Source organism: Arvicanthis niloticus, chromosome 4 (assembly GCF_011762505.2).
Source record: "Arvicanthis niloticus isolate mArvNil1 chromosome 4, mArvNil1.pat.X, whole genome shotgun sequence".
NCBI classification, from domain to species: Eukaryota; Metazoa; Chordata; class Mammalia; order Rodentia; family Muridae; genus Arvicanthis; species Arvicanthis niloticus.
The window spans coordinates 6,409,979-6,429,116 of NC_047661.1; the positions used below are offsets into that span (position 1 = coordinate 6,409,979).

The 19,138-nt window shown below is 39.9% G+C and overlaps 1 protein-coding gene across 10 annotated transcripts in view; it reads left to right on the forward strand.

Moving 5' to 3' along the window:
* Positions 1 to 17,187, forward strand: part of Dnajc5b (DnaJ heat shock protein family (Hsp40) member C5 beta) — a 101,270-nt gene extending 84,083 nt beyond the window's left edge. For all 10 annotated transcript variants that reach the window (XM_076932174.1, XM_076932177.1, XM_076932173.1 and 7 more), the window contains one exon: positions 16,868 to 17,187. In XM_076932174.1, coding sequence (XP_076788289.1) covers positions 16,868 to 16,962 — 95 coding nt within the window. In that variant the 3' untranslated portion in view covers positions 16,963 to 17,187. The remainder of the gene's footprint in view (positions 1 to 16,867) is intronic.
* Positions 17,188 to 19,138: the final 1,951 nt, after the last annotated feature.

Here is a 19,138-nt window from a genome sequence, read left to right on the forward strand (position 1 = left end):
CCAGCTTGTCAGAAAGATACAAAGGCAGGAAAATACAGAGGCAGGCAGATTCCTGATTTCAGGGTCAGCCTGAGACACAGTGAGTCCAGACCCAGGCATGGTGGAAATGGTAATTTCATGGCAGGTCCCACCCACCCAGCTAGCTAGTTTATCGTCTCTGCTTAACCAAGGCAGACAGATCTCTGAGTTCTTTTGCAACATTAAAAAAGTAATGTGTGCTGGCTGCTTCCTAAGAACCAATGAGATGCTGATTCATAGGATAATCAAAAAGGAACCTGGAGTAGATGACTGGATTGATATATAAAATAAAAGACTGGGCTTATGATCTGCAAGAGATGAGCTATCGAGAGAAATTTTTTAGAATAGCAAGAACTGCTATTCTAAAAGAACTGCTTGGAGAACTGTTTTGAGCAAAAAAAATAGAGACAGAGAGTTGTCTGGAGATCTCCAGAGAAAGTGGAACGAAGAGAGAACAATCTGGGAAGCTGTCTTGTGCAGAACATAGGCCACCAGCTTGGACCCATGATCTGACTTTAAGTCCTTTGTTTTTGCCACTCCCAAACACCCTTTGTCTCAGAACCCCGCTCCAAGCTGAGGCTGGTCCTTGGCAGTGCAGCTTTGCCATGTCCTATTAGCAGGACTGCTGTATTTGGGCCACATGATTTTGCCTCACATAATCAGTTACCCAATACTCAGCCATGGACAGAGCACAGGGAGGGACAGTCAGTGGTTATGGTGATATTGTCTTTACTTTTTATTTTTATTTTTTAGTGTAGGTTTGAGCATCTTTATAATTTATAAGTCACAAATGCAAAGTCAAGAGTCTCATTGTGGTATCTTCATTTGTAAGCTGCTGCACTTCTATTTCTTCCTTAGCTTCTCATTTGTAGCAGAAAAGCCTAAGTCTGGGTGAGTTGAATGCCAATCTCCTGAGTCCAGCATCCACACTTACCTGAAAACCCTTTCTACCCTTCTTTCCTTAAGTTGGATAAAAGCTCCAGCAGGTCATTTCAGTAGACCTTGGGGTAAGATCTCTTTTCTGGAACAGAAACTTAGAGTAGATGCCAGATTCTCCCCAGAGCTCCTCCCCGCTGGGTGATTGGTGATGGGTCTGTGCTCCTCTGGCTGTTCTGACATCCAGAACTACCAACTCCATTACAAAGGTCAAATTCGTAATCTTATAACACTGTCAAAGAATCCTTAACCCAAAGGAACAGCTTTTTCTTATTTATAAACATTTCAAAGACTTTATGCCAAGGTGACCCAGATTTTATGATTCTTGAAATTTATGCAATCTGGGCAAACCTCTTTATGAGAATAACACACAGTTCTGAACACCAGTATTTGCTTCAAATGAAAGTAATCACAACAAATTAATGAGTTTAAAAGTGGACAAATACCATGGATATGTCACAAAATTGGGGGGGGGGAGGGAAGAAACAATGACTTAGCCACCTAGTTTGTGGTATTGTCCTATGGTTGCATATTCTTTGATTGTATATCCATGTAATATAAATTTACTATATTATTTTCTGCAGAAAATATAAAAGCAACTCCTTTCTCTACTGTATTCAAACAAAACTTAGTTGATTATATTATTATTAATAAATTAGAATAGTTTCTTCTAGCTGTACAGCTCATGTTGACAGTGTTGTATATGACTAGATTATTGTCAAATTTGAGAAAACTATGTAGTTTATTTAACACATATAAAGTTTAAGATTTGGAAGAATTTTCCACAGACTATTTTACTCTATACATTCAAGACCATGTTTATGTCACAACTCCTGATCCTCCTGGGCTCAGAGCCCAGAGGACACATTCAGATAGTGTGTCACAGTCTCTGGCGTGGGATTTAATGTACTCCCAGCACATGGGTTGGCATAGTGAGCTGTAGGAGAATTCCTTAATCCATTCCTACACCTGTGTGGGTTGCAATAACTAGTTATACACTACTTGCTGCAAAACACAAAATTAGGTCTCATTGAACTTATACAAAATTTACTTTCAATTATGTTTCTCTTTAACCAAATCTCTTAATAAGTTTTATTTTGGAACCATTGTCAGAAAGACATATCATGAAAAAGGTCAATGTGGAAAGAGACAATGCTTTTTCTGGCTTTGACAAAAATGGCTTTTGTTTTAGGTCTATGCAAATGGTTCTGTAATGGTAAGAGTCTCTGTGGCCTAAGTCTCATTACCTGTGTGCTGGAACCACCACTGCTCACCTAACATCTGATTGTGAGAATCTAGGCTTCATTTGTGGTCAGTTGCAATAGTTAGGTTCACGTTCATTTGTTTGTTTGTTTGTTTATTGGATAGCTCGTATTTTATTCAGATAGCAGTATCATTACACATGGTCCAAGAACATTCAAATAAGAACTCAGATTGGAAGTTAAAGATTGGTCTTCAAACATAATAGCCAACAACGCCACATTTGCCTATGATCTCGCCTATATGAAACCACATCCACACCTCAGTGGCTACTAAGCCATTCAGCACAGCTTCCCTAACCATAAAGTGTTTGAAGCTACCAGTTTTGGTACTTTGAATTATTTTTTTTAAATGTTCTGAATAGCTGTAGGGATTTCACCGGGGTTGGGGGAACCAGTGCAACCTCCCTAAACCACTGGCTGAATGTCCAGGTTCATATTTGTATCTCCCTAATTCAGAGACATATGTAACTTACTGACAATTTTAATGCAAATTAAGGCTTATAAGCAGGAAAAAACAGACTCTAGGGGCTGTGCTTATGGTCTGTGGTCTGAATGATGATGGTACTGTACACATTTCCCTAGAAAGGGGAAAGAAGGGAGAGCTAATTGAGGTATAATAGAACAGTGTGTGGATTAATACAGGAATTGGTGGTTTATAGTAACTATTCATTTAAGTGCTATATATCTGATTATCCTGTGCTTGGAAATTTGGCCCATAAGTGAAGTGAAGATTATAGCTGCAAATTTATTCTTTTGTGCATAAATACTGATTTTAAGGAAAGGCAGTAGTTCTTTCTCTTGTTATTTCCTTACTCAGAAATGCTAAAATATGAAATATAATAAATCAAATATGAAGATATTTTCTCTCCAAAATAAAAGCAAACAGCTGCTGAACTTTTCCTTCGTGTATCTTACTATACCAACCAAAGAAAGAACAGATGTTATCAAGCGTTGGGACTTGATGATACTTCCCCATTCCCCATGGTTAGCTCAAAGGTCTTGTAAATACAATTGCAGCCTCTGTGAACTCATATGGGCCTGTCATGTTCAGACAATATTGTTTCCCTACAAAGTCCACTACTTCTGACTGTTAGAATCTTTCTAACCTTTCTTCAATGATCCATGAGCCTTGGGGAGATTGGATCATGCTCTAGAACAATGGTTCTCAAGCTTCCTAATGCTGCAACCCTTTGCAGTTCTTCATGTTGTGACACCCAACAATAAAATTTTTTATGATGCCACTTCATAACTGTAATTTTGCTACTGTTACAAATCATAATGTAAATATCTGTGTTTTCTGATGGTTTTAGGCAATTCCTGTGAAAGAGTTGTTTAGTCCCCAGGGGGTTGAAACCCACAGATTGAGAACCACTGCTTTAGTAGGTGTGCATAATATACATATGGAAGTATTACATGCACTCCATGGGTTGAGAGAAAGGAAGGCACACATGAAGCCAGGAGGGAAAGGCAGGATGGGGAGAGACTGAAGGAGGGAATGCTGCATTTGATTAAAATACATTATATGCATGTATGAAATGCTCAAACAGCTAAAATAACTCCAGAAAAGGAAAAGAATAGGAGTTAACTAGAAAAGTACACTTCCCTTTAAATTATGTAATCAACCACTTCAAATTTCAATTTAAGGACAAATTATAAAATGTTATACTTCTTAATTTATAAAAATCCATATTTGAAGTATCAAATCACTTTTACTAATTGATTCGTCTTTTTAAAAACCAGTTTGCTGACTTGGACTAGTATAGAGGCTGGTTCTGATGCTTTGATCAATAATCTGTGTTTACTGACACTAAAGGTCATTACCCTCAATTGGATTTTGATCTATCAATAAAGATGCCAATAGCAAATGGCTAAGCACAGGGCAGGATACCAATAGTTGCTCTGGTAGGACTCAGAGAGAGAATCAGAAGACTGGGGAAGGGAAGAAGGAAACTCAGTAGCAGAGGAGAAAAGCCAAACAGCAATCTGAGTTTCTGGATAAGTGGCCTCTGGCCACTTCCCTGACTGGGCCTGGGGTAGCAGGGAAAGGATTAGGAGTGCCCAAGGCATTCCAAGATTAATTGGTGTGTGTGTGTGTGTGTGTGTGTGTGTGTGTGTGTTCTATTTGAGAATCCCAGATAGTTCCTGGGCAGGTGTGCAGGTACACAAGCATGTATCTCACCAGGAACTCAAAGCAGTACAGACAAAACCACATGCTATACATGGTGTACCACGTGGAAGGCAAGAATCCAGTATCAATTTAAGAAATTCTCAGATGGATTACACACACACATACACACATACACACACACACACACACACACACACACACAATGATATAGTTTAATATGGGGAAAGAACTGGCTTCTCAGTGGAGCAGAGGTGAGTCACTGTGGCTCCAGTGTGAGAAACCAAAACAAAGGAACACAGCCACTACCTGGGAGAGCCTCAGCTTGGAGAAGCTGGGAGCTCCTGCTGTGCAACCAGCCTGACTGGTTCCCTGAGGGACTGAGGTAGTGAGAAGCAGACAGTAAAACTGCCTGTCTCCAGCCACCAGATAAATAAATAGAGATTTATAAATTTGATTTACTTGTTTTTAAGGATAGAAGGGAATTTACGGTTTGCCCCAGCCTTGTAGGGATTACAACCTGCGATTTAAAACTGATACAAAGAGCTTAAGATGAGAGGCAGAAATCCAGATTGTAGATGCAGCAGGTATTAAACTCCACAAAATGAGGCCAGCCTGGTCTACAGAGTGAGTTCCAGGACATCCAGAACTACACAGAGAAACCCTGTCTCAAAAAACAAAAAGAGAGAGAGAGAGAGAGAGAGAGAGAGAGAGAGAGAGAGAGAGAGAGAGAGAGAGAGAGAGACAGAGAGAGAGAGAGAGAGAGAGAGAGAGAGAGAGACAGAGACAGAGAGAGACAGAGAGAGACAGAGAGAGACAGAGAGAGACAGAGAGAGACAGAGAGAGACAGAGAGAGACAGAGACAGAGACAGAATTAGGAACAAATGATTTAAAGACATGTAAAAGTCTTGTCTGGACAATTTCTTGGACTTTTGAACATGGCTGATACAGGATTTCTGGGACTGTCAGCCTAGTATAATAAAAATTAGCACCTATAAATAGGTTTATACAGCAAGTAGAAGAGAATTTAATTAAAGTTAAATAGAAATTTATAAATATTGAAGCTTTCAATTTAAAAAAAAAAGATTAGGTCAAAAGCAGGATAGATAGGGAGCCTAGCCCATCTCAGACACTGAGACCTTGAGGCTTATATAGAGAAAGGGACATATTACAATATGTACGCACAGAAATATTAATCTCCATAGTAGAGAGGATTCAAGTTTACACAGATACATAGTTTAGGCCTTGATCTCACGTAGGTTGGGACAGGAAACAGGAGAAGCACTGTCTCAACAGATAATATTTGTTTAGATTGCTTTAATTGCTTTGAATTGTTTTTATTATCAAACTGAGTGTGGTTACGAGTTTGGTGGTTGTGTTAAAGTTCCTCATGGAGACAGGTCAAGCTATACCCCTAATAATTTCGGGTTACTGGACCAAGGGCATGCTATTTTGGGAGAAAGGCTCTGTCTTTTGTGTTGACAGAAAAGGTGAAAAGGCTCTGGGATCCCTTCCAGGTGATATAGATCACATATAACAGAGGAAGGCCACCTGAGTATCTTGAAAAATTTGAGAAAATCAAACAAGACAGGTAAATTGATCTACTGATTGCTGGACATGGAAACAGCCCAGTAACTGGCTTAGACATAAAAATGTCTCTAGCCAAAACTTCAGTTAAAACGAGAAAATAAATCTTATTGGTTATGGAATCCTTAAGATTATTCATGCTCTCATTTATATGGCATGAATGAAGATTTGTTACAAATGGTTATTGATAAATTAACTAATAAAAAGACAATTGTCTTTTACCTGCCCAAACAAGAGTCAAAATTTCATTCTTATTTGATCTGTGCCTCCTGCACAATCCATACAAAAATCTTAATGGTACTAAAATTTTGGTTGTGAGATTCATATATTACAGAATTTACAACTTTGACAACATTCATCCTCAAAGTTGCTGAACTGACCTGCTGTTCAGTCCCCCATTTCCTGATGCTGTCCAGAGACTGGCTTCCAGAACAGCTTTAGAATTGCTGCTGATTCCAGTTCATTTTGCCTTATCCAACCTTTTAGATGGATACAGTCAGAAGCTCAGTCAAGCCCCAAGCCTTCTAAGCATATAGAGACTGGATTAGCAAATGCTAAAGCTAGCTTCTTTAAAAGTCTAACCAATTTTCTAATTTTTCTACCCTCCCTAGCCCTTTAAAGAATTTCTTGTTGCTCCTAATCAGCAGGAAGAAGCTATGTAGGGTCCTCGCTCTGATTCCTTGGATTTGAGTGTCTGATTAATGTTATTTTACAAATTAGATAGATTATTATTCTAAGGGATAATTTGGAAATGGTCATAATTTTGAACATGGAGGAAATAGATGGAATGGATTGCTAAATATTTTTGAACAAAACATTGTGTAGCCATAATCTTATATTGGTAGAAATCTTTGTAATTGATGTAAACGTGAAGTTATAATCTCTTACATTGATACAGAATTTATATAGTGATATAGATTTAAGGTTTTCATTGGTGTGAATCTATATATTGATACAAAATTTAAAATTAACATTGTTACTCTTAGATAGGCATTGTGCCTATGCACCTCATTTGAGAACAAAATGTTTGTGAATGTTTGTATATGCTTGGGCTTAAGAGGTATGTGTGGCCTTGTTGGAGTAGATGTGTCACAGTGGGTGTGAGCTAGAATACCCTAGTCCTATCTGCCTGGAAGTCAATATTCTCCTAGAAGGCTTCGGACGAAGATGTAAGACTCTCAGATCCTCCTGCACCATACTTGCCTGGACACTGACATGCTCCCACCTTGATGATAATGAACTGAACCTCTGAACCTGTAAGCCAGCTTCAATTAAATGTTGTCCTAATAAGAGTTGCCTTGGTCATGGAGTCTGTTCACAGCAATAAAACCTTAACTAAGACAGAAGTTGGTACCATGAGTGGGATATTGCTGTGATAGGCTTGATCATGGTTTTGTTTGGAAGAATGTGGATTTTGGGACTTTGGATTTGGAAAGCAATAGAATGCTTTAAATGAGGCTTAATGGGTTATCCTAGAAGGAATATAGAAAACTTTGTTACTGAGAGGGATTTGAAATGTGCATGTATGTCCAAGAGGTTTCAGTGGAGAATTTCAATATGTGGCCCAGAGACTGTTTTTGTGGTATTTTGGTCAATAATGTGGCTGTTTTGGGCCCTTCTCTGAAGAGTCTGCCTGAAGCTAAGGTGAGGAGACTCAGATTAATTGCACTGACAAAGGAAGTTTCAGAAATGCTCATCATAGACTTTGTTCTCTAATTGTCAGGAAAAGCATTTTAAACAAGCATAGTAAGCCAGAGAAAAGCAAAATATGAAATATATGGCTCGAGTATTAAAGGGGTACTGTTGTGGGAGATACTTAAATCTCCAACCCAAATAAGACCGGTCAATGAAAACACAACTCAGTAATTATGAATATATTCTGTAAGCCTATTTTGGGCAGATACCCGTACACTACTCTGTTCCCCAGCTATGAGACCCTTATAACTTGAGGATTTTCCAGACCCTGCGTTTGTCCTTCTACCTCCTGCTTCCCAGTCATCCTCTCCTTCCTCGTCTTCCTCCTCTCTGCTCTCTTCCCACAAACCTTTATATCTCCACCTCCCCTTCTTCTGCCCAATCACTGGCTCCAGCCTTTATTTTACAAATTAGGATGGGCAGAAGGTTCACTAGAACTCACCTGTGTAATGACGCACACATCCTCTGCAGTCCAACAACAGGAAAGGGGAATTAGTATCAAAATACAGGGCCAGGGCTATCCACAACAGGGTACCAGGAAGTAAAATGGACCTGAATCCTGTGTTTAAGGATATTAAATTGAATTAAAGGAATAATGGCCTTGGGGTGCGAGTCCACTCAGTTAAATTTAGGTCCAGGAATGGTAGTATAATCCTTTAATCCCAGGAGGCAAAGACAAGCAGATCTCTTTGAGTTCAAGGCTAACCTAGAACAGAGTAAATTCTAGGTAAAGAATTTTTAAAATTAAAATCAAGTGTTTATTCATTTACTTTTACTTAAAAAATACAAAATTAGGCTATAAATCCTCATTTGCATTTACTAAATTATAGTAATGTGAAAAGTTAAGGCATCGGTATCCTGACCAAAAGTAAAAACCCCATTCTTTAGCATCACAACACTCTTGAGTGGTTATAAAAATTAGCATTTTAAACATTATACCATATATTGACTCCTAATCATTGAGTCCTAATTGTAACTTTTATCTAAAATAATTTAAGAGTAATAGAACATAATTCCAAGGAAGAAGGGAAACAGTAAGTTCCCAATGCCAATGAGGAGAGTGAAGTTGCTGCCACTTGACTCTGGGGTATTATGGAATTTAAAAGCAGAATGCTGTGTGTGCTGGTCTGGTTCGACCTTGTTACCTTTCACCTAATGAATGAGCACACACAGGGAAAGTCACTCATGTAAGGCCACAGAATCACACAGGAGGGAAGATGCCCAGTTAATAATAGTTATATTATGACAAGTTACAATATGATACAAGAGTGCTTGCTGGTATGCATGAAGTCCTGGGCTTGACCACCAGCACTGCATAAACTAGGAGTTAACCATTAAAGCAGATATTAGGGAAAGAACCCATGATAACATGCTAGGCTGTTAAGATGGTACTAAAGCAATAACTTAATACACAGGTTTGCAAACAACTGTTCAGTGTGCCCCATACATGAACATACATAGCCAGGGCCAGCAGCTAGCTCTTCAATATTTAATTTAATGGCATGTCTACATTCTACTCTTTCTAGGTGAAGAAATCTTAAATCCAGGCTTTAATGGACCACACCTTTAGTCCCAGTGCTTAGGAGACAGGCATACAGGTCTCTGAGTTCAAAGTCAGTCTACGGAGCAAGTTCCAAGACAGCCAAGCTTGGGCAATGAAGGAATTGAAAAATAGAAATCTGGTGATAATTCAAAGAACAAGGGGGCCATGTTCCAGGCCCAGCAAGCAGCATAGCTCAGCAGCTTTGGCCACAAATGGAAGGGACCACTGGGACAATTGATGCTGGTTAGCTGGAGCTAAGAAATTAGTGGTGATTAAGAAGAGACCAGCATCACTCGGGTGAAATCTTCTGGGAAGTGTTTTCTGAGAGCACAAAGAAGCTGTGTTCCAGAGATAGCCAAGTTTGTACCTTGTGCTGCAGCTGTACTTGGTAATGTGTAAGAGTCACCCAGGTTGTACTGGTTTTGAAGGCATGAAGGGGTCATGAAAAGCAGCTGAGTCTTGTCACTGAGAGGTCATACAAGGCCATTGCTGAAGGTACAGCCTCAGTTGCAGTTGACACCTCACGACTGAAGGAGTCATGCAAAGTGTTTAAGGCTTGACACCATGAAAAGAGCCTATGAGGGGCTATTGGTGAAGCCTAGTTGCAGAGGAAGACCCCAGTATATTGGAGATGCCAGTACAATGGATGATCACCAAGAATAGCAGCAGCAGTAGAGTAGATCAACCTGAACTTAGAGTGCTACAGAGGGCAGAGCTGGAGGAGCCAAGAAGATCATGTGTGGATTCCAGACATTGAAAATGTCGGAGCTGTGGACTATCTGCTGAGGAAAGCTGCTAACAGGGAATAGAACCAGCCTAGGAGAAAGAAGTTTGTTGTAGTCAACAAAGAGAAAAAGGAGTTGGAGGTCTGAAGACCACTTTGACATCAGAACTGGAGATGCAGAGTTTGGGGTTTGCCCATCTGGTTTCCTGTCTTGCTTTGGGGATTATAATTAAGTGATCAGATGAATCTCAGAAGAGACTTTGAGCTTTGGACTTTTAACATTGTTGAGACTGCTATAGACTATGGGGACTTTTGAAGTTGGACTAAATGTATTTTTCATTATACTATGTTTAGGTGTGGCCCCCATAGACTCATATGTTTAAGCAAGCCTACAGGGGCCAGGGAGTGAGATATGATGGTTTGTATATATGATGATTTGGGCCTGGCACTATTAGGAGGTCTGGCCTTGTTGGAGTAGATGTGTCACAGTGGGCATGGACTATAAAACCCTAGTCTTATCTGCATGGAAGTCAGTATTCTCCTAGCAGCCTTCTGATGAAGATGGAAAGCTCTCAGATCCTCCTGCACCATGCCTGCCTAGATGTTGCCATGCTTCCACCTTGATGATAATAGACTGAACCTGTAAACCAGCCCCAATTAAATGTCCTTATAAGAGTTGTCTTGGTCATGGTGTCTGTTCACAGCACTAAAACCCTTACTAAGACAATGATTAAGTAACACAATTTAAGGTAAACTCTTGGGTTAGATTCTGATTTAATTATAATAAAGTGCTTTCAATTTACTCAAATAGAAATGGCTAAGAGTAGCTAAGGTTTAACAGTTCAATATGCTTTACATAGATAGTCTTCAAAAACATCAGAAATCCACAGAATGTGACATTTAATGCTATTTCATTATTAAGCATCATTTGACAATGAGACATGTCTGCTCCTGACAGCTTCCCCATTCTCCTTCAAAGAAAAATTGAGTATCTTTACCTCCAGGTGAGGTTGCTTATTGTGAGGTAGCTCTGGGGTCTGTGGACAAAATATTGTCTGGGGAAAGGACACACTATGCAGGATAGACGACTGTTGAACTCTGCCAAGACAGGGTAAGCTAGTCCTTCATATATTCTGCTTTTCAAAGGTCTATTAGATGATCCTATGCCAGAAAGCTGAAGACAGGTGCTCCAACATTATAAGAAATTAGGGAACTGTCCAGACAGTCTGCTGTCTCTACAATTTAAGTTTTAGAAGCTATGTTTGGTGGCTTCTATATACTCAGGTAATATTTAATTCATTCTCAGATTTCTGGCAGGGTTGAAGACTGATTATAGTCCCATAAGCAAACTTAATTGTTAAGCATTAAAGATATGACATAGAAGTAAACACATGGTTTTCAGATGGTGTTACAGGCTAAAATCTAAACATAATTCAGGGATAGAATTATAACTCTTTAAGTTAGGAATGATGGTAGAGTACTTTATCTAATCGACAAATATGGTGGACTAGATGCTAATTGTTTATCATACTTTGTAATTTACATGATTGTTAAGGTTCTGCTCAATTTATGTCTGAGAGAAGAGGATGTTTTTTGTTTGTTTGTTTTTTTAATTGGACAGAAAGGGTGAGGTGTAGAGGGTGGTTCTGATGCTTTGATATGGAATCTGTGTTCACTGATGCTGAAGGTCATTGCCCCCAATGGGATTTTGATCTATCAGTAAAGATGTCAATATCAAATGGCTGAGCACAGGGCAGGATGCTGAGAGTTGCTCTGGTAGGACACACAGAGAGAATCAGAAGACTGGGGTAGAGAAGAAGGGAATGCAGTAGTGGAGAAGAAAAGTCAACCAGCAATATGAGTTTCTGGGTGAGTGGCCTCTGGCCACTTCCCTGACTGGGCTTGGCATAGCAGAGGAAGGATTAGGAGTGGCCCAGTCAATGGGTAGCCAAGACGTTTCAAGATTCACTGGTGTGTGTGTGTGTGTGTGTGGTGTGCTTTCTAATTGCGGATCTGGGAAAGCTCCTGGGCGTGTGTGGGCATGCTACTTGCCAGGAACTCAAAGTGGTAGACAAACCTGCATGCTACAATCTAGCAGCATCACAAGTCTGATTTCCGTGTGAAGCTCTGTCTTTGCCCATTTTTATGGTGCATGCATTTCAGCCTCTCCTGCTGTTTGCTGCTGTTGCATTGATAAGAGTCTCTGGAGTGGTAAACATGATATAAGTCTCTGTTCATGTGTGGTGGTACTGGGTAGAATTTACCCACTACCGTGGTTAAAACATGAAGGGCAGACAGTCCAAACAGTTGTCACCTTCAGTATTTGCTGCTAGCTAGAGAACTCACAAATGGGTTCTCCTGTCTTTCTCAAAGTACCCTCCCAGTTTGAAAGTGGGTGGACTGTAATGCTCTTGGAAATCAGTCAATCAATATTAAAGCCCTTATCCTAGAGATGGTTTGGCACTTCCATGAATTTTAGTCTTTGAAACAATGAAACCACACCAGTGAAACACTATGAAATATTATTTCCTCTACTCTCCTGTCTTCCTGTTACAAACTCCACAGTGTGGAATTTTGAACAAAAGCTTAAACTGAAGCCAGTCATTTCTGAACACTCTGGGAAAGCCTATCAAAATGCAACTGCTAAACTCAGTTTTTTTTTTCTCTTCTATGCTGAAGGCAAACAAAACTGTTGAGGTAAACACTAACAATCTCTGGTGGATTAGTGGTTTCCTTTTTATGGAAAGAGGTGGAGCAGAGTATGTAAAAGAGAGAGAAGGTGTTATAGTGCTGACCTTGGATCTAAAAAATATGATTCAGAGCACAGAAAAATGTTGATTGCTTAATTGTTATTGCCAGTCACCTGGCTAGAACTTTACTAGACTCACAACCATATGGCTCCTCCTTCCGCCAAGATCTAGAGACGTGTAGTACACTTGCTGCTCAGCTCCAGGAAAAGGGAACGGAGAGAGATGAAATTCCATCCTCCCTCACTTAGTTTCCTTTTCCCTACAGTGAGGAACAAATGTCTAAGAACAGTGGAAGGAAAATATCACTAGAAACTAGTGATGCTTCATACAAAGACATCATGGAGCATTAAGGCACCAGGCCAGGGTAGTGGGACAGATATTGGGCCCAGAACTGTCCCCAACAAGGTAGCTCAAAGTGCACTGTCAGTGTTTGGCTGTCAATGTTCAATAAAAAGTGTGTGTGTGTGTGGGGGGAGACTAAGAATATCTTTCTTTATCTAATATTTAAAATACTAAATACAGAAACACACAGAGAGCTAGGCAATTTGCAGGGACATTAAACCTATCGAAGGAAAAACACAGAGCCTGAGAAAAGAAACAGAAGGGGATTGACATGGTTTCAGGCTTTTTACAGCTTCCCCAGCAAAGTCACATTTAATTCAGAAACAGAAGATCAAGAAGTAGAAATGGGACCCATTTGAAGGGATGAATACTGATACAAGAAATATTCAGTACAGTCTTTTTGTCAGTCCTGCAGATAAGATAATAAATGGTCTTCCATATGCCAGGCCAGGCAGGTAGAGTCATAGTACGGACCTCTACAAAACAGTTTTACCAACTGAGTGAAGCAGCTTCATAAAGGCAGTATTTGCAAAGAGCATGGAACTAAGATGTGTATTCAAGGAAGAGCTCAACCCATCAACATGAAATATGATCAGCAAGGGTGGTAGAGTGCCTGAGGAGAGCCAGAGTGCCAGCAACAGCTACCAGAGAGAACCTCAGCGACTCTGAAGGAAACATGGGCACACTTTAGAGAGGTGGACTTGGGAATGTGACGCTAAGTGAAAGAAGCTAGGTATAAAAAGCAAGTGTGCCACGATTCCAGTCCGGTAAAAAATTCAGGACAGTCGAATTCTCGAAGGAGAAAACAGGCTGGTGGGAGCCAGGACATAAGGGTGAGCACTGAGCAGCTCCACTGGCTCCTGTTTTGGTCCAGAGAGATATTTGTCAACTAAGTAGAGATGGTGAATTGTACATCTGCTGTCTGAAAACTTTCTCTGTGATGAGAAACACAGCTTTTTTAAAAAATCACTATTGCTTTGTAGTACAGCTTGAGGTCAGAGATGGTTGTTCCCCTAGAAATTTTCTTATAGTTCAAAATTGTTTTCGATATCCTGGATTTTTTTTTTTCGGTTTTCTATATGAAATTGAGAGTTGCCCTTTCTATGTCTGTGAAAAATTGTGTTGAAATTTTGATTGGGATTGCATTGAATCTGTAGATTACTTTTTGGAAGATGGCCATTTTTACCATGTAAAAATAACAATCCATGACCATGGGAGATCTTTCCATCTTCTGAGATCTTCTTCAATTTCCTTCTTCAGAGACTTGAAGTACTTGTCATACAGATCTTTCACTTGCTTGGTTAGAGTTACACCAAGGTATTTTATATTATTTGTGACTATTGTGAATGGTGTTGTTTGCCTAATTTCTTTATCAGCCTGTTTATTATTTGTGTAAAGGAAGGCTACTGATTTGAGTTAATTTTATATCCAGCCACTTTGCTGAAGTTGTTTATAAGCTGTAGTTCTCTGGTAGAATTTTGGGGGTCACTTATGTATACTACCATATCATCTGCAAATGGTGATACCTTAAATTTTTCCTTTCCAATTTGTAACTTGTTGATCTCTCTTTTTTTTTTTTTTTTCGTCTAATTGCTCTACCTAGAACTTCAAGTACTGTATTGAATAGGTAGGGAGAGAGTGGGCAGCTTTGTCTTGTCCCTGATTTTAGTGGGATTGCTTCAAGTTACATTGGCTTCTGTTGCTTATGTTCTCGGGCTTTCCTTTTGCCATCTGGTTATGTCTGGTGGTAACTGGCTTGGGTGTCTCACATTGGAGCAGGCCTCCTTGGAGGCCAGTAGAACTGAGGGTACCCTGGAGTAGATCATGCTTTTGGGGAGGCAGGCAGTGCTGTCTCGTGTTTGGGCAGGCCTCCTGTGTCCCTGGTTAGAGCAGGTTTCCTGTGTCCCTGGTTTGAGCAGTCCTCCTATGTCCCTTGTTAGGGCAGATCTCCTAGGAGACAGGCAGGCTGTGGGGCCCACGGGCAGGCACATCACTCTGCTACAGGTGCAGGTGGGGGTGCAGGCTGGAAGGGCAATCACATTTCTATTTTCAATCAGTCTCATTTTGCTTCACATTTGCTTCAAAATTTATTGTCTAGGTCGCAAGCCCTATTTTTGTCTGAATTTCATTTTGTGGATTTCATTTATTTATTCTCACTATTATAATATTCTGAAAAAGTCTCTCATAATTTTGTATCTATTCTACCACTGATGATTGAATAGACTCCACTTTGTTAGCTATTACAAACAACTGATAGGAATGTTCTTGTACGTATATCTTGGTACATGAATGCTAAGGGGTGTTTGTGTTCATACACAGGAATGGAATCCCATAGGCACAGAATATTAACACTACAATATATTAAGTAGCACCAAGCAGTTCTGAAAAACTGAAGGGTTAATTTATATTCCCACTAAGAGTTAATGTGAGCACAGAAGCTCACATTTTTGCCAGCGCTTGACATTGACTGTATCAGTCTGTTGTGGGGATGTGGCATGGCGCCATGGCTCTAATTTTTATCTCTTTACTTAGTGATAAGGTTGATCACTTATGAGCAAGTGTGGTGTGTGTACATGTGTGTATAGGTTCAGTATATTTGTACGTATATATGCGTGGAGGCCAAAGGCTGACCTAGGTAAATGGCTCCTGAGGAATACCACCTAAGGTTATCTTCTGTCCTACACACACACTTATCCACACAAGCATATATACCCACACAAACAGACACATGGGCATACAAATGCGTAACACCACCAAAGATAGAGGCAAGTAAGAAAGAGATATTAGTTTGTAAGGGAATCCAGTTGGTTTGACCTTGGGATTCGAATAGTACTTTTCTTCTTTTTAAAACATTTCTTCCTGCAAAGCATATTATTATATGTAGGCTAAGTCTTAGAACTCTGTTCTTCATACCTTTTAATCTCTTATTATATTTTCTTGTGTCTGTTATATTCTGAATAATTTCTTCAAATAGGTTTTCTACTTCATTAGTTCCCCTTTTAGCTTTTTTAAAAAAAACTCTTTAGTTTTTTTAAATGTAATTTCAGATACTTTGATCACTAGTGTTTTATTAATTTCAAAATCTGATAACTTTAAGACATAATTCTTTTATACACTTGTGTTTGATAAATACAAAACTGGAAGTCTTTCTGAATCTCATTTCATCTTTTGTTGTTACTCTAGGACTTTCACTCAGTGTGGATTGTTTCTCTGTCTCTCTGTGCGTGTGTGTGTGCCTATGCGTGTGTGTTTACTATGGGCTCAGGTTTCTTGCAGTTTTATAGAGACCCCTTAGTGCTAGGTTGAGTGTGAAGTCATTCACTTCTGCTGGGTTCCTGGGAGTATACCTTGTACTGAACAACTGGATGGTGAATGATTATTTGGTATCTCATAGAAGACATGGGTACTGAGAAGTCATAGGCTGACAGTTTGTGTGCGTATTGGTCTGTCTTCCAACATTTTTAAGGATTCTTCCTCAGTCTAGCACCAGAGCAGAACTTCATGTGGACTTGAGAGGGAGGCAGCTACCTTGGACACTAGTTATGTTAAATTTCCCCTCAAGTTCTCCACCAAGGCAAGCCCTGGGCTTTAATTTCTCTGCTCCAGTAAGAATCAGGCATACAGTTATGAACTAACAAACTTTAGGACCCATCTTCCATATAAATGATATTTTCCATACATGTAGTTTTCATGGAAAATGGAACCCCAGAAATGAGCAGTGTCCAACCTAGGTTTAGCGATAATCCTCTAATTCACAGAATGGATGCTGGTAATGTCTCATAAGCATGCTTGTTATTTCACCAAAACACCTACTATTTGCCCAATTATCAAAGGAAGATGGTAAAAACAACTTTGCTTATTGTTTCTCTGTGTTTTCCTCCCCAGATATGGACTTTCCAGTTGTTCTCCAGCCTACAAATACAAATGAGAAAACACAGTTAATCAGAGAAGGATCTCGAAGTTACTGCACAGACTCTTGATGTTGGGCCCATGGAGGGTCCATAGCTCCTCCTTTTGGTTCAGCCATGTCTCTGGGTGGTCATGGGGGAGGTTCAAACATGAAATGCTGTGAACATATTCACATTTGTATTTTATTTTTAGATTAAGGGGAAGATGATTGCTACATAATTTTCTCAGACTTTCTCTTTGAGTAGAATTCTAATGAAAAAGGATTCAGTTTGATGAATAAAAGCCTGCAGAGTTGTTTTATGCTCATTTCCTGAGGTGAGATGGTGGCAGTGGACAGTCGTGAGTCTGGTGTTAAGGTGAGCCAGATGCTCTTCCTCCTAGACTAACGTTGTACTACTTTAGAAGAAAAGACCCTTTTCTCCTTCCTGACTAAACACAATAGTCAGACTTGCCACAAATGTCATAAGCAAAGCACTATGAGCGGCTGAGGAGGAATTTGTGTTTGTGCAGCTCTTTGTTGGTATTTAAAATAGTTACAGAAATATGATCTAAGGAGACATGACATTTACTGAAAAGTGCCGAGTAAAGACAGGAGTGTCTGGGTTTAGCGCATGCTGTTAGATTGGCTTTAACAGAACAAAAATACTCAACCTTAGTTAAACCTTAGAACTGAGCCAGGTAATCAGCATGAACCTGACCTAGCCAGCCTCGAGCACTACACTGGCCATTTTCTTTGTAAAATAATCTGTAAATAACCTGCCTTGATGAGTCAGTTAGAGAAGAGAAACACAGGAAGTAAGGGATGCATCTCTAACGTCTGTAAAGTTACACTGCAAAGCACAGCGCCCGTTTTTTATAGAATTCATTGTGGAACAGCTCTGCGTGCTAGACCTGTTAAGCTCCAGAATCACCTCTGTATCTGCTTGTTTGATTCCTTTATCTCACCAAGCTGAGGGAACCATACACTATTTCAAAAATGGCAGAGTGGTGAGGACTTGTTGCTTTTTCTGGAGCCTGTCTTACTTCTTTATGTAACATTTCATTTTCAAGTTCTTGTTACATTTTTGTATAACACTGCATAAAATGCCATCTTCCTTTTCTCCTGCTTCTTTTTTGCCACCCCACCAAATTATAGTAAATTGCTGCTAAATATATATTGTAAGTGAAAACCAGTGTCACATCTCTGACAGTTCTGGAGTCACTAAAACTCGGCTCAAACTGCAGTTGCAGGGATTTCTCCCCCTACACACTGAAGCACAGCGAGACTTGGTTTGGAAGTTAAGAAAACTAGTTCTAGCCTATGTTATTACTGATCCTTGTGTTGCCAGCAACAGGACACAGATCCACACCACACTGGCAGCTTCCTGAAGAGTTCTTTTCTTTTTCAACCAGACAGAATAGGACCTGTGGTTAAGACAATGGACTTCAGGATGAGCCAAATGTGAAGCTAGTCAAGACTGGTTGAAAATAGAAAGGGGTTCCAGAATAAGTCAAGCATATCAGCTTGGACACCTTGGGTTTCTCTAAGGGAGAGCTACAGTTTCTTTACAGTGGTTCATATGAGAGGAATTTGGGTGGCTCTCCAGTTACGTCTCTGAAGCTTGCTCAGAAGCCACAGCCTCTCTTTCTAACATTGCCTAAAGACACTAATTTGTAACAAGGCTAACAGTTTAACAGTTGAAGTATTTTTTTTTAATTAGTGCCTTAGAGTTTCTATTGCTGTGAAGAGAGACCTTGATCACTGCGCCTCTTATAAAGGAAAACATTTAACTGAGGCTGGCTTACAGGTTCATTCAGAGGTTCAGTCCATTATCATCGTAGCAAGAAGCATGGCAGTGTACATGTAGACGTGGTATTGGAGAAGGAGCCGGGAGTTCTACATCTGGATCAGCAGGGAGCAGGAAGAGATAGAAACATGTGGCTTGGTTTGAGCATCTGAAACTCCAAAGCCCACCTCCAGTCACACCCTTCCTCCAACAAGGCCACTCCTACTCCAAAAAGCCACACCTCCTAATAGTGCCACTCCCTATGAGCCTATGGGGGGCATTTTCACTTAAACCTTCACATTCCACTCCTTGGCCCCACAAGCTTGTAGCTATGTCATAATGCAGAAATGCATTCAGTTTAACTCCAGAAGTCCCCAGAGTCTATCAGTCTGGACCATGCTTAAAAGTCCAAAATATCTTTGCAGACTCAAGGCAATCTCTTAACTGTAGCCTCTATAAAATCAAAATCATCATCATAATA